General features: G+C 62.8%; 1 protein-coding gene across 1 annotated transcript; it reads right to left on the reverse strand.

Annotated features, from left to right (window-relative positions):
• Positions 1 to 37: 37 nt before the first annotated feature.
• TUFT1 (tuftelin 1) lies at positions 38 to 14,209 on the reverse strand. The gene is made up of 13 exons (XM_032204339.1): positions 13,883 to 14,209; positions 9,637 to 9,705; positions 9,188 to 9,292; positions 8,732 to 8,818; positions 6,966 to 7,046; positions 6,556 to 6,627; positions 5,788 to 5,901; positions 4,227 to 4,355; positions 3,411 to 3,505; positions 2,744 to 2,849; positions 2,140 to 2,223; positions 1,419 to 1,519; positions 38 to 1,118 (listed from the first exon to the last, which is right to left on the reverse strand). The coding sequence occupies exons 1-13, from the start codon at positions 14,207 to 14,209 to the stop codon at positions 1,064 to 1,066; spliced, it is 1,425 nt and encodes a 474-aa protein (XP_032060230.1). The 3' UTR covers positions 38 to 1,063.
• Positions 14,210 to 15,016: the final 807 nt, after the last annotated feature.

Genomic DNA, 15,016 nt, shown 5'->3' on the forward strand with positions numbered 1-15,016 from the left:
TCTCCACAGCACAGCCCAGGCCATTTCTCTGGTAACATCTATTGAACGGAGCACGGTCTGACAGATAAGGCACGGTTCTGTATTGTGAGGTGCGCGCACAACACACGGCTCACGGCCACGCTCAGCACAGACGCCGGCAGCGCTCCTCTCGATTGCCCGACTCCTTTACGAAGGCAGCACCAGGCAAGCCCCGAGGAAGCTGGTTTGGTATTTTCCAGTTCAAACGTGGGACAGGCAGTCCTCAAACACGCTCCCCTGGAGCTGGACAGCAGCAATCGTGCCTGTCACCACATCCTTGGAAGACACCAATAATTTATTGAAATAAATACAGGGACAAACCAAGCCGCCTCTGGGTTTAAACGCTAGATGTACGTGGGGCACGATTTCTCTACACTCTTGAGAGAGGGACTGGGAGAAGCATGTCGGTACGGTGACTTCGGCCACACGAACCTTTGCCAAGTCCGGAGCAGCCAGATGTGCTGGAGGTCAGAGGTGGAGGCTCCCAACTGGTCACGCATGGGGCTTGTTTTGTAGGAAGGAGTCCTGTTTCAGGAGGATTTCTTTCTTCTTCTTTGTGAGAGTGAATCTTTGCTTTGTTTCTTAAAAACAGATTGAACACCAAGTCCACGGTGGCAAGCTGCAATCTGAAGAGGCGGCGCTGTTTGGACAAGACCCTTCAGAAGCCACGGCTGCTCACGGAGCAGCCCCAGCAAACCCAGGACGGGGCAGGGAAAGCGAGCCTGGCTCTCCAGCCAGGGAGCCACCTCATCCACCACGGGGCCAGCTGGCCCCGGCCTCCCTAGCCAAGCCAGCCTCCAGACCGGCCTCCACGTGGCTGTGGGACCCCGTGGGACAGCAGCGTGGACACCTCGTAGATCTCCCTCCTCTGCCAGCACCGCCCCGGCTGTGTCTGTCCTCGGGTGCCGCGGTGCTCCGGGGCACAGCCCTCTGCTGGCGGGTCCAGGGCAGACTGAGCACAGAGGCCAGAAAACGGCAGTCAAGCAGGGAAGTCCGGTCAAGGATAACAAGGGGAGAGTCTTCAGCTCGCTCTGGCCCTCGAAACTCATGTTTCCACCACTCGGATGAGAGGCAGCGGCTTGGGGCCCGACAGCCTTTTGCTGCAAGAGAGAAAGGATTTGTTCAGCCTGGTGGAACTGGATGGTGCCTGGGAGAAACCTGGGGGGCTGCTCCTGTCCCAGCACTGCTCCTCGAATATTCCTCTGCTCCACGGGAGGGCCCTGTGTTCCTGGCACTCCCCTGAGGGAGCAGCACTGGGCAGGAGATCCCCCTGCCAGCAGACACAGCACAACATGCTGCCACCCAGGCAGCAGCCCCAAGCCCAGCGCCATCTCCACAAGGCACACGGAGCTGCAATAAAGCCACCGAGCAGCCCAACAGGCCCCGTGCCCCGTGCCTACCTGCTCACGTACTCCGACTTGGAGCGCGCCCTGGAGCTGTGGCCGCCCCGACTCACTTGCTTCTCAATCAGGTGCTCTATGCGGTCGTGCATCTCCAGGTTCTGCAAGGGACGGGAGGGACGGTTAGCGAAGGGCAGCTGGGACACCAACCACCTGCTGGGCAGCACCGCTCCACTTTCTCTCACACTGGGGAAGGTTTTCCCACGGGAGATGAAACCCAGCCCTACAAAGGGGGGCCAGGGGAGCTGTGTAGGACCGGAGAATGTGGAAGCCCACCCGTGCCATCTCTCCAGCTGGTACAGGCAGCCGGACCCGCTCTCTGCCTGGGTTCACCACGGGCTTTGCTCGCACACTGTCCCCATGCAGAGCTTAGTGAAGTAAGTCACCAAGGAGGGAAGAAAATGCTAGAACTGCTAACGCAGGCTCAGTTTTTATCCAAAAAAGGAGAGAAGTTTGACACTTGCTACAATCCCAGAGGCAGGAATGCAATTTTAATTTCTGACACGCATGCAGTCAACTGCAGCTTTGTAGGCAAGAAGGGTTTAGCTGCCAGAGAAACGTGCTTGCTGAGATTATTTTGGACTCCCTTGGAGCTCACGGCTGCTCCAGCAGCCCCGGCTTCACTGGGAGCCCCCACACCAGCCTCAAGAACCAGCACAGCCCTTGGGGCCACATGGGGCACGTTTTCCAAGGCAAAAAAAAAAGCCCTGCTAGGACACACCTCAGCCTCCAAGTAAGCGACCTTCTCCTTGAGCTCCTGGATCACAGCATCTTTGGCCTGAATCACTGTTTTGGAGTTCTGGAGCTGAAAAAAAGAACGTTTGCAGTTGCTAAAAATCCCTTTCACATACGCCTGGGCTAGAGCAGTGCTGAGGAAGGAGGGCAGCTCAGCCAGCCGTCCTGCCTGCAAACACCCACAACATTAACTCCAAGGTCTGCATAAAAAAAAAAAAAAATAAAATAAAAAAAAGCTTCAAATTAAGTCTGAGAATTAAGCCCTAGGTGAAAGAGCCTCCGCTTACACAGTGAGACTTAACTCTTTCAGCAGGCCAAACTGGGAACACTGAGCCCTTTTATTACCCTTCCCGGGCGCCTGCACCGCCACCGCTCGCGCTGCAGTCCTTGGGCTCTCACCCCAGGGTCTGTCCCTGCTCCGGGGCAGCTGGACAGGGCTCTGGGCCGCCTTTGAACCTGGCCCCCTCTGGTTTGCCGAGGGAATCAGCCTCACAAACCAGCAATTATTTGCTTCCAAGCAGCTGAAGAGTTCTGTTCTTTGTTTTTAAACCCCGTGAGCTGTCTCCTCCGTCCCGTCCCGCTCCTCTCACCTGCTCGATCATCTGGCGGACCTTGCGCTGCTGGCTCTTCAGCATGTCGTCCAGGTGGTGGATCTTCTCCCGCAGCATGGCCACCTCCTTCTCCAGCTTGGCCGACCTGGGAAAGCACAAAGGGGGAGTCCAGGAGCCGTCAGACGGCTTCCCAGAAGGGCAGCACTCGCTCAGCTGCACCCAGAGCAGCTTTCAGCAGCCAGGCTTCCCCTACAGCAACACGGGTGCTAAAATATTTCGGCCAGACGAGGTAAGGAGAGGCAGAGACAAAACCAATTCAAGCAGGAGCCACAAAGACTCCCGACAACACGCTGCGGGGACACAGGAACATCAGGAAGAGCCAGGCCACAAACGAGGCCTTCCAGAAACATCTCCTCGCCAATTAACCCCCGGAGCACAGGGAGCCGGCCGGGCCGAGCAAACCCAACACCGAGGGGAGAGCCGCGGCCGCTAGAGGTCCCAGGGCAGCGCGGCTCCAGCGCCCAGCAGGGCTGCGGGAGGCGTTTGGAGATTAGTCAGCGCCGGGGAGCAGGGAGCTGTTTTGCAAGCCAGAGCGCGAGCACGCCCTTCGCAGGAATGTGCAGTCATGCCCCAGCGAGCTGACACCCCGACCCAGCGGCGTGGGCTTGCTCCGGAGCTGGCAGCCCCAGCGGAGGCCGAGCCTCACCGGTCTTGTTCGGCGAGTCTGTCGCCTTCCGCGCTTCTCAGCCTCGCCAGCTCCGCTTCGCCTTCTTTCATCTTCAGCAGCAAGCCCCTGTGCTCCTGCGGCAGAGCGAGAGGCCGAGTTACACGCGGGGGAACGAGTCGCAACGCTGCTCTTCGGCCTCCCTCACCGAGCTGATAGAGAGTGGGGAGCTGCACAGCCCCACAGCCCCACAGCCCCCAGGCAGCCTCGCTGCTGAGCCTGCAGGACGGACAGGGGCAGCCACAGGGTGACCAGCAGCAGGAGTCCCTGTCCTTCTCCCCCACGCTGCAGGAGGGCACAAAGCCTTCTCCTCCCCTGCTTTTGGGCCAGGGGACGTGCCCCAGATCGCTTCGTGCTCGTGCCACGCTTACGTTCACGAGTTTAATGTTATTTAATGTTAGTTATGTTTCATGTTATTAGGAGCAGCCCACAGCTGGAAAAGAAATCCAGGCTGAAGGTTGGGTTAATGCCCCCACGAGAAGAAGAACCGGGCAGCTGTCTAGACTGCACGCTCGTCTCTAGGATACCCAGAAGACAGACTCTGCACAGACCAACCAGATCTTCTAGACCTGGGAACCGCAAGCCTAAAACAGGAGCGGTCAAATTTATCTGTCCACAACCGCTTCGTCAGAGGCTTCTGGGTAAAGCCCGGTTGGGAAGGGAAGCTCTCCACGCAGCAGGTCCAAGCCCAGGACACATCTCCCGTGGGATCTGTTCCCCAGCAGGTCTGCGGGGAGCTCTGCCGGCCTCGGCACCACGGGGCTCCCCCTTCCCCCGGCACAGCCGTGGGGTCAGTACCTTCTCCATCCCTGCCAGCAGCCGCTGCAGCTCGTCCACCTGCAGCTCCTTCTCCAGCACGCTCTTCTCCGCTCTCCGCAGGGCAGAGCTTGTTCGCTCGGCTTCCTCCTGGTACTGCGAGGCCGCCCTCTGCAAACGAGACAGAGACCCCTTTGTCATCAACCCTGGTGCACGCAGGTGGGCGAAGCACCCCGGCCCTCCTCCCCCTGCGTTTTGAAGCTGCTTGAAGCCGCGGCAGGCAGATTTTGCTGAAGGCAGCCGGGCGTCTCAGCACGCAGCCCGACGTGCTTCAGAGAGAAAAGGTTCTTTAGAAAGCTCCCCGGCTTCAAAGCACTTCAAAGGAGCGAGCGCCTCAACGCTGGAGCAATAAAGGGACCTCAGACACAAACCCACGTCCGTGCTCAGCCGTGCGTGTTCTGGGGCTGTTCGCAGGCTGCTCCTGGGACACCTGCCTGCGGAACCGACCTCGGGAGCCACACATCAACGGCACAGGGACCTCGGGAGCCAGCCTCACGCAAGCATCAAAGGCTCAGGGGCAGAGAGGGGATGGGGGCACCCTGTGAGTCCCCACGACGGCCGGGAGCAGGCTCAGACCAAGCAAATTGGGACCTAAACACCGCCCCAGGCATCTCCCACGCCTCCATCCAGCCCCACAGCTGACCAACACCAAGCGAGCCCTCACGGCGCTGCCACAAACACGCCGCTTCCTGCGCACGGGGACGGAGGTGCTCGGGGCAAGCGCCACCTCAGCGGGCGGCCGGCCCCGTGCCGGAGGAAGCGGTCACCGCTCAGCCCCTTCCCCGGAGGACGCCGTGCCCGGCCCGCGGCAGGAAGGCCCCCAGGCGGCCTGGGACCAGTTTGGTCTGCGGGACGGGACGCAAGCGGGACGTCACCTCTCCCACCGGCACGCGCGGCCCTGCCCGTGCAGGCAGCGGAAAACAAACCGAGGGGAGCATTAATCAGCAGCGCCCAGGAAGCGAGGGAAGCCAACGCCGCGGCTTCGTCAGCACCGCGTGGCAGGGAGCTGCTGTCAGCGCCGACACGGCCCTGCGTGCCCCGGTGGTTTCGTCTCACAGCTGCCTGGGGACAGGCCACAACCCTTCCCAAAGCGCAGGGGGCATGCTGCAGGAGGCCGTGCTGCTCCTCCCTGGGGGCTACTGCGGGTTTGCAGAGCAAAAACGACCACAGGCAGGAGCCAGGACACAGCAACGCGGAGCCGGGACTCTGCGGTGAAGGGGAGAGCTGTGCACAGCAGAAGCTTGAGAGCCCGTGCAACGACTCAGGCTTCCAAAAATAGGTTGGAAATGAGGAGACATTTCTGCTCAGACAGAGCAGTCAGGCGTTGGGACGGGTTGCCCAGGGAGGTGGTGGAGTCACCATCCCTGGGGGTGTTCAAGGAAAGGTTGGACGTGGTGCTTGGGGACAGGGTTCAGTGGGTGACATCGGTGGGAGGGGGATGGTTGGACCAGGTGAGCTTGGAGGGCTTTTCCAACCTTACTGATTCTATGAGAAATGAACTAAAATCACACTTTTCCAACAGGGAAGCGCACAGCACACTCACCTCAAGGTCCTTCTTCTCCAACTGATGGCGCTTCTCAGCCTCCTGCAGCTTTGTGAACAGCCTCTTCGCCGTCTGTCGGATCTTCTCCACGTCGTCTCCCAAATAATCCTCCTCCTGCAGACGGTGACAGGGAAGGATCAGCAGCGAGGAGTTACCAGAGGAGCCCTCCACCCCTCTGTGGGCAGTGCTGTTGGTTACAAAGCCTGCAACATCAACCCTCCACCTGAACAACACGAGGCACTCCTGTCCTCACCTCCCACACCCCAGCGACAGCTTCCAGCCCTCAGATAACGCACACGCTATCACCTGGTCGCCTTCCAATCCCTGTTTTCGGGATGCCATCCTGATCCGCACTTGGGCAACCTGAAACCCGACGGCGTGAACCAAGTCCCCAGTGACCCATCCTGAAATCCCGGCCCCTGGAACGCCCCTGGCAGCGTTTGGCTCCCAGGCAGCCTGCTCCAGCCGGGGGAAGGACGGAGAGCTGAGGAAGTATTCACAGACCTCAGATCTTCATTAACCCTTCCTCTAAAAGGCCTGTGTGTGTGCAGCTGTAAAAGCCCACTGTGCACATTCCTATTTCTCTGGGCTGCGCTCAGTGCCTGGTCTGACACCAGTAAAAGCCCAGTGCTGGGCTTTGCTGTGAGAGATGAGGCAGAAAGGTCTGACTGTGTGCTGACCAGGCTCAGAGCTACCCGCCAGGAGGAAGACCTCAAAATCAAACCGGGATTTCTTTCCAAGAGCTGACGTCTCTCCCTGGCCACGTACCTGGTCCTCCCAGGAGTTGGAGCGGGGACTCTCGGGGTGCAGCCAGCTCCCGTTCTGCTTCTCCAGCACCACCTGCACGGGACAAGGTGACACCGACGGGCATGACGCCTCCCGACACCGCCACCCGCGCCCGCATGCAGAGCCAGCTCTGGGCACCGCAGCCGCTCCAGGCCCCGATTCTTGCCAACAAACATGCGAGGGTGCGTTTGGCCAGCCAACAGTTTGCTTACTGACTCCTCGTCGCACACTTGTGCAGGTTTCTCATTTCACCTCTACGTGGGACCAACGGGGCTTTCACTTGCCACAAGCACCACGATCTTTAAGGCCCCTTTTATCATTTTCTGGACCCAAAGGTGATTTATTTTTTTTAAAGTGAGTGCCATTTAACGCCCAAGACACGCTCCCGTTACCTGTGCATGCTGTTTATCTCCTTGTCTGTTCTCAAGTTTACTACTTAAGTCTTCCCGCAGCTTCTTCAAAGAACTTCTAGCCTGGCAAAGGCAAGTCAATTTAGCTCGATCTGCACCGACAGAGTCACGCAGCCCAACAGACACCAAACGGGGGCGCGGGGGCCGCGAGGACGCCCGGTGCCAATAGGCCATCGAGTGCTTCTCTACCAACCTGCCCCTGGCACCCGTGGGTGCCACGAGTTCTGCCTGCAAGCAGTGCTGGCACCGTCCTCACCAGGCAGCTTTCTCACACAATCACAGGCAAAAAAAAAAAAAAAAAGAAAGGCAACAACCTGGAGGCGCTGCAGATTTTTCGTTCATTAATCATCGATTTCACCTATGAGGTGCCAAGGAGCCCCTTGCTGTTCCCAGCGCTCTCTGCCACCCTGCAGGGCTCAGACAAGTGTGGTCTTGACTTGCAGCTCCCCAAATTAGTCAGGGAAAGTGAGCCAGAGGAATGATTTACGGGCTTTCACCCCAGCTGCAGCAAGCGCTTCGGGGCTGTGGCTCTGGCCCTTTTCAAAGAAAAGCTCCCAGCTTCGCAGCCCTGCCCCGGTAACGCCGCTGGGTTTTAGAGGCCGGAGGCATCGGGGCAAAGCGTTTTGCCTGGGACTGGCAGCGGCAGGACGGGACAGGAGGCAGGAGCAGCTCCCGAGGAGCACCCACGGCCCCGAGCTGCTGCCACTGCGTCCAGCCGTCCTGGGGGGCCCTCCTCGACCCCCCGAGGAGCGCGGACAGGCCGGTACCACCACCACCACTGACTGGTTTAGCTCATTCCCTGCTTTTCACATGCAGGATTAGGTCGTTCTGCACGGTTAAGCTGCTTCAGCTATTCTGACAGGGCTGCAGGCAGCCTCTGCGGCCAAAGCCACGCTCGGCAGCTGCCGCGAGGCCTTCCGAAACCTGACCTGGGGAGCTACGGGAAAGCTCAGATCAGAACAGCTGAAGCCGAAGCCCCAGAAGGGGGAAGGATCACACAAAACTGCAGCATCCAGGCGGCTGAGAGATAAGGGCTGGGTGACTAACGCCCCCGGCGCGCCACGGCCCTGGGGAGGCTCCAGCGCCGGAGCGAGGCTGCGCTGCAGACAGGAGGCAGCACCAAGGTCTGGCTGCTTTCGGGGGGAAAACATGCGTTCTGGCAGAGGAGTCAGAAGGATGACGTGGGAGAGCTGGAGGCTGCCCTACCAGATCTGCCCTCGCTCTCCCTGGGGCCAGCACCCAGCACAGAGATTCCTCCAGGAGAGCAAACCCAAATTTCTTTTCCCCCCATTTTTTTTTTATTTTGGCCAAGTCAAGCTGCCCAGACCAGAACACGCATGCAACCGCTTCCATGTCCTGCAAGCAGCTCTCTCCACCTCCCCAGAAGTCACATCCCCACCAGGAGCAGAGGGAAGGGTTAATCGTCCCGGAGCCTCACCATCCAGTTTACTTTGGGAGATGAGACATACCAAAGAAACTGCCTTTTAACAAGAGGCTCCGGTTGCGCCGCACCCAGGCATGCAGGGGACAGCCTTGGGGGAAAGTCATCACGCAATTCTCTTCAAATTCAGTCCATATAGCAGAGCAATTAGTCAGGCTGAATTAATTTATGGCGCTTGATTAGACTGCTGCCCTGTACAGGCACGTCAGCAGACCGGAGGGTTCAGCCCCGCTGCCAGCTTGCTGCCGTGCGCCCCGCAAGCAGAGTGTGCAGCCCCCCGCCACCAGCCCCCCGCAGACGTAGCTACCTCTTGGATGTATCGAACTTCGCTTTTCAGCTGGCTGACGTGCTCCTCGTGGTTCACACCGCCCTCGGCCCTCGCCTTGAGATAAACCTGGGCGAAGGAGAGACCTTGGCACCGGCACGGCCGCTGGCTCGCCCACCCCGCGTGCTGGTAGCCCAGTGAGGGCAGCCCAAGCCCAGCTCCTTGGAGACTGGGACCCCCTGGATGCACTCAGCGGGCTCCCCCTTCGCCTCCCTTGGCTTCGCCTGGGGGCTGCTGCCTCCTCCCCACCTCCTCGCACAGCCCCCAGCTTGCAGCCACCCCAGCTCCTCGCTGTGTCCCCAGTGCCCCCCGAGCAGAAGCGAGCCCCAGCTCGGGGAGCGCTCTGTGCCTGCACGGGGAGCTCCAGACGAAGCCCTGTTCTCAGTCCCACTGGTCAGGAAACACAAAGGCAGCAGCAGCAGTGAGCTGGGACCGTACCTTAATGATCTCCTCATCGCCGTCATTGGACTTGATGCACTCAGACGCCAGCGAGTGACCGTTGCTCGACCTGTTGGCCACCATGGCGAAGGCTTTCCCCACGGGCTGCAGGACACAGAAAGAGCAGGGACTGAGACGGGACTGGCTGGCACAGCTCCCCCAGCTCCAGTCAGATCAGCATCGTGCACTTCAGCAGAGGAACGAGCAGCACCGAGCACGGCTCAGGGAACCCGCACCGAATCTTCAAACAAAGTTTTGGAGAGGAGCTTCCCGGCTCAGCCTCCCCGAAACGTCTGCCCCCTCCCTGCATCAGCTCCTGAGCTCACGTTTCCAGCACCAGGGAGGCTCCACCTGGGAGCTCCCACACACAAAGGCACCGGGCAGCGAGACACAGAGCCCGTGGCCAGCGCCAACAGTGCACGAAGCCAGGACCCGCGTGGGGAACGCACCTTCTGCTTCACCTGCCTGTCCCCTGGCAGGTCATTCGGCAGCGTCAGCCTCAGCACCTTCACGCTCTCCTGAAACAAGAGGCAGGTTTTAGCTTTTAGCTTTGAACTCCTGAAAGTTGCCCACATCCAGCTCCGGTCCCGCGGCAGCAGGTGCCGGGCTGGTGCGTTTCTGCAAGCCAGCTCAGCATCGCTGCAGAGGCAAGGAGCACGCTGCCTCCCCCGTGGGTTCAGGCTGCAGCCTACGAAACAACACCCGGATTAAAATGAGTAAGAGTTAGCACACAACGACTGCATTTATCAAATCCATCAAGGCTTGGAGGAGCCGTAGCCCAGCCAAGGCTGAGGTAATGCAGGCGGGCTGCAGAAGCAATTGCTGGACTCATTTTAACGCGAGGAGTCACGGCCATTACCGGTCACGTTGGGGACCTTGGTGACATTCAGTGGCAGCCCCAGAGAAGGGCAAAAGCAGCTGCTCCCAGCTCGGGCACCCGCAGGCACTCCTCCTCTCCCTGCCCTCCCGAGACAGCCCCGACACGTGCCGACCACCAGAGCTCTGCCCCTTCCCTGCCAGCCGAGCCCTTCAGGAGCAGCAGCAGCGCCCCAAACCACGGCTCCAGCTGCGTGGAAACTCGTCGGCACCAGCACCCGCGCAAGGACCAGGTTCGCCTTCGTTGCTCCACCAACTCCTCACCCAAACCCTTCCTACCCAAACAGGGGATGTTTCAGCGACGTCCAGCACAAGGCTGGAGATGGCCAGAGAGCCAGAGCACACAAACAGCCTTCAAGCAGCATGAAGGCACCCAAAACGCCCCATTTCGGCCTCGGGCGCTCACGGCGCAGCACAGAACCCCCCCTGGACTGACCTCGCTGGCTCCCGGGCAGCCGTCGCTCATGCTGCTCGCTGAAGGCAGCCCCGAAAACAGGAGCTGCTCGGCGGCGGTGACGCAGGCATCGCGGAGCCCAGCTCGGTGCCCGCGCAGCCACGGGCGCCCGCCCCTCGCCACACCTGGCCACGTCAGCCTCCTGCCCTGCAGAGCAGCGTCAAGGCATTTCTGCCGCCCGGCTTTCAAGCGCTGCCTTCGCCGTCCAAGTCTCGACAAGCCATCTGTTTGTTTCCAAAACATTGTGTGTACACTGCTCTCACTAGCTCTGCTCCCTGGAGACGAGGAGCCCTCCTGCAGATCGCTGCTGGAGCCGAGCTCCCCGCTGGAGCCCCTCATTCCCCCGGCAAGGCCAAAGCCCAACAAAAAAAAAAGCACTTGGGCTCTGCGAGCACCCCCTGCCTTGCCTGCAACATCCACTCCGGGGGACATTTTCCTAGGCAGGAGCCAAGATGTTAGAAAGGGGCAGAAAAGTGCTGGAAGAGCTCAATGTGGGGCACACACCCACAACGCTCATTTTGCTGGCGAGGTCCGCGAGGTGCCCCCAGCTTCACGGCAGCACCAGCACGCAGAGCACCCCCCGCTCCCCACTGTGCTGCACCAAGCGCATGGGATGGAGCCTCCCTCGCCGCCGTCCCGCTCCTATGGGGGGATCTCAGGGCAGAGGGCTCGGCGCGCAGCCACGCAGCAGCCAGCCCCGGCATGGGCCGCCGGCTCAGCGCCTCGGAGCCACGGGGAACGTGTCGTAGTCTCTTCACGTGTCCCGCTCGCAGCTTTGTTTACAAGCGTGAGGCTCTCACGCTCGCCAGCACGGCCGTCCCCGGCCCGCCAAGCCCACGCGAGGGTGGGACGCTGCCAGCGCCGCGAGGGAATCGCGCTCCCGGGGCAGATGCGCGGCGATAAGCAGCGAGCGCAAGCCCATTGCCAGCCCCGCAGTCAGAGCCAGCCGGAGCCGGCACCAGAACCCGAGGGAGCCGTCTGCGGGTCGACACCGAGCAGACGTGGCGAGGAACGGAGCGAAGCAGGGAGCGAAGCAGCAGGGAGCGAAGCAGCCGGCGCCGCGAGACCCAAGGTCACCCGAGCAGGAAGGGAACCATGCAAATGCCGGCTGGGGACGGCTCCGGCTGCCTCCGGCCTCTCCCGTGCACGCCGGGGGGACGGAGGGGAGGTTTCAGCGGCGAGCTGCGAGGCGGGTGCTGGAGCGGGGCTCTGCCGACCACCTGGGGAGAAGCCTGGCCCCATCGGCACGGTGTTTGCTGCAAACCCCTCCCCACACAGCCCTGCAGGACCCCACGGCCAGTCCAGACAAAGGAGGCGACGTGTTCTGGGAAAGCTGCAGAGGGGCCACAAGGCACAAAGCCCCCCTTTAAGGGAGGAAGCAGCCAGGAAGCACCACCAGCCCCTCCGTTAGGGGCACCGATCCCACAGAGGCACGACGGCGTTACGCAGCTCCGCCAAGCCCAGCCCAGCAGCACGCACACCCTGGGGAGGCTCAAAGGAGCCCCGGCGACCCCGAGCTCCATCCAACCCCCCCGACCTGCACCCAGGCAGGGGGCTCCCCCCGCAGCCCCTGGCCACAATCCCACCGGTGCCAGGAGGTTCCCGGGAGCAGCCCCCTGCCCTGAGCCCCCTGGCATGCGCCCCCCAGAAGCACGGGCGCCCGCCCGCCCCCGGTGCCGAATCGGGCTCCAAGCAGGAAGAGCGGAGCCGCGGGAACTCCCCCGCGCCAGCCCCACTCCTTCACCTCTGGGCTATCATTAAATCAGCCCTGCCTCCTGTTTACAACTCCCGAGCTGCTCCGCGTGGCCCCAAAACAGAGGGGACAGCGGATTTTGGGCCCCCTCCGTTACTTTCTGTGGGAGGACGCAAGTTTTGCAACCCAACAGCACCCAGGAGGCGACGGGCTGCCTCTCACCTCACTTTTGGGGAGAAAACACAACCCCACGGAGCAGCCGCTTCCTTCACGCCCCAACCCAGCAGGTCCAGCACAGGAGGCTGCCCCACGCCCCGCACCGCGGGCTCACGGCTTTTACCACGAGCCTCGGGAATTCACCGCGATGTGGGGAGCTCAGCGAGGCTCCCGCTGCAGCCCCGGCACTCCGAGGCCAGCACCCTTTGAGAAAAGGCGCTCGAAAATTCTCTGCCCGTGCTTTGGGTCCAAAAGCCCAAAAAAGAGCTGATCCCCTGGAAATGAAGGCGAGCAACCTCAGCTAGGCTGGCTGCTGGCTTTCAGGTGAAGCCGATTTTAAATCTTTGGGTGTGTTTTTCACCGTCGAGCCCGGCCAACCCCACCAGGGCTCGAGGGAAGCGCCCAAGGGTGCCAGGCAGCCCTCCTGCCTCCAGGCTGGGTGCGGGGGCAGCACCAGCCAGGGGTCGGAGCAGTCCCAACGAGGGCGTTCTGCAACCGTGGGCACAGCGCTCCGTCCGTCCGTCCATCCGTCTGTCTGTCCATCCCAACTGTTAAACAGGAACAGGCCTGACCTGACCCAGAGGGTATCGCCGAGGATCATTAGCAAACAGCTGCAGAGCCCCAGCGCTCCAGAGGCAGTTATCACCGTAATAACCCATTAGCTAAACGAGCCCAACTCTGCAATCGCTCCTTATAAGGCCAGGGAAGCTGCGGGGAATGAGGGCTTCTCCCGGGGAGACTCGGGGTGACTCACCCGGCAGGGCTCGGCCGGGCGGCTGCCGGCACCCGAAACGCCGCGGCCCCGGCAGCCGTCGAGGCGGCGTTTTGGGGGGCCGCAGCCCGCCGAGGCCCAGGCCGAGCACCCAGCGGCTCAGCGCCGCCGGCCGGGGGGGTCCCACGGCCTCGCCGGGAGGTCGGGGCGCACGGGGCCGGCTGCGGGTCGCTGCCCCACCCTGGGCCTGGCCTTTCCGCAGCCGCCCGGCTGCAATGGGGAAGAGCGAAGGAGGTGGAAGGGAAAACAGGAGGCCGCCGAGCAAGCCAGGGAGCGATTGCCCGAGCACGTTCACTGCTGGCCCCGCACCGCAGCCCCATGGGGACGGCCGGAGCTCCACCGCGGGACCCCGGAGCCGCAGCTGCAGAGCCCCGAGGGACCGAGCGAGGGGAGCCCGGACCCACCGGGGGGCAGCGGGGTCCCGATGCCATCGCCCAGCCTGCAGCGGCCGCTCGCCCACCCGCCCGCCCTCCCAAAACTCAGCGCTTCGGCCAGGCGAGGACACGAGGACGGGGACACGAGGACGGGGGCCGGGAGCAGCCCCCACCCCGGCGGGCAACGCTGCCCCCAGCCCCAGGGCGAGCCCCGAGGGCGCCCCCCGAGCAGCTCCCCCCCGGGACCTCCTCCCCGCCACCCCCCAGGACCGCGAGGAGGCAGCGGGGCCGGGCCCCGGGCGGAGCTCACCGGGCTCTGGCCGTGGGGCCGCACGTCCAGCACCGCGCACCAGCCCTGCCGCCCGGTCATGGCCCCGCCGCGACTGCGGCCCCGCGCCGCCGCCCCCGCGCTTATATACGGCCACGCCCCCGGACACGCCCCCGCCTCGCGGCCACGCCCGATCAATTGGCCACGCCCCTTCTGCGTTGGCCACGCCCCTGGCACCCTTGATGTGCCGAGGGGCTGCGCCAGGGGGTACCGGGACTGGGCAAGGGGGGCTGAGCGGAGCCAAACCAAACCAAACTGAGCCAAAATGTGCCGAGCCGAGCCGTGCCACACCAAGCCGAGCCGTGCCATGCCAAGCTGTGCCAAGCCACACCGAGCCACAGCGTCCCAAAGCCCACCAGGCCGTGCCCCCACAGCCTTCTCCCCCTTGCACCCCAGGGAGCCCCCATTTGGCACCGCGGGGCTCAGGGATGGCGTCCCTGGGTGTGCCGGGCACTAAGCTCCGCGTACCGCTGCGATGAGCTCAGCCGGCCTCAGCCTTGCTGCCTGGGTACCAATGCAATGAGCTCAGCCAGCCTCAGCCTTGCCACCAGCCCCAGGCCCCGTGTGGTCACTGGGGGCACGCGCTGGCTGCAGGGTGGGGACACTGCGCGAGGACGGTGCTCCCCAGGGAGCAAACCCGGGATCACGGCTGGCTTTAGTGATGCTCAGCCGGGCACCTCGCCTCCTGGGCACCCCGTAACTGAGTGGCCACAGCGCCCAGAGGGGAAACCGAGGCAGAGAGGGGCCGCGGCACCCCCCTTGCTGGCTGGGGCAGGGATGGTGGCTGCCCGCGGCCCCGACACGCGTGGCCGGGAGGAGCCAGGCCCCGGGCAGGACCGGTTGTGCTTGCAGGGCCCGGCCGCAGCGGAGATGCCGTGGGTGCGGGGCCAGGTGCTGGGCACGGCCCTTGGCAGCGGTGACGCAGGCCCAGGACGGGCTGGGTCCCTCCCTGGTGCACGGTGGGGACGTGGGTGTCACCGCTGCCATCACCGTGACCGCCCCCACCGGTTGTAGCATCCCAGCCAACACCAGCGGGGTGCGAAAGGGGAAACTGAGGCAGCGGGGCCGGGGAGGGCCGGGCCCCGGGGCACCACGCACTGCCCTGGCCCTACACAA

The sequence above is a fragment of the Aythya fuligula genome, chromosome 28 (genome assembly GCF_009819795.1).
Source record: "Aythya fuligula isolate bAytFul2 chromosome 28, bAytFul2.pri, whole genome shotgun sequence".
Classification (NCBI taxonomy): Eukaryota; Metazoa; Chordata; class Aves; order Anseriformes; family Anatidae; genus Aythya; species Aythya fuligula.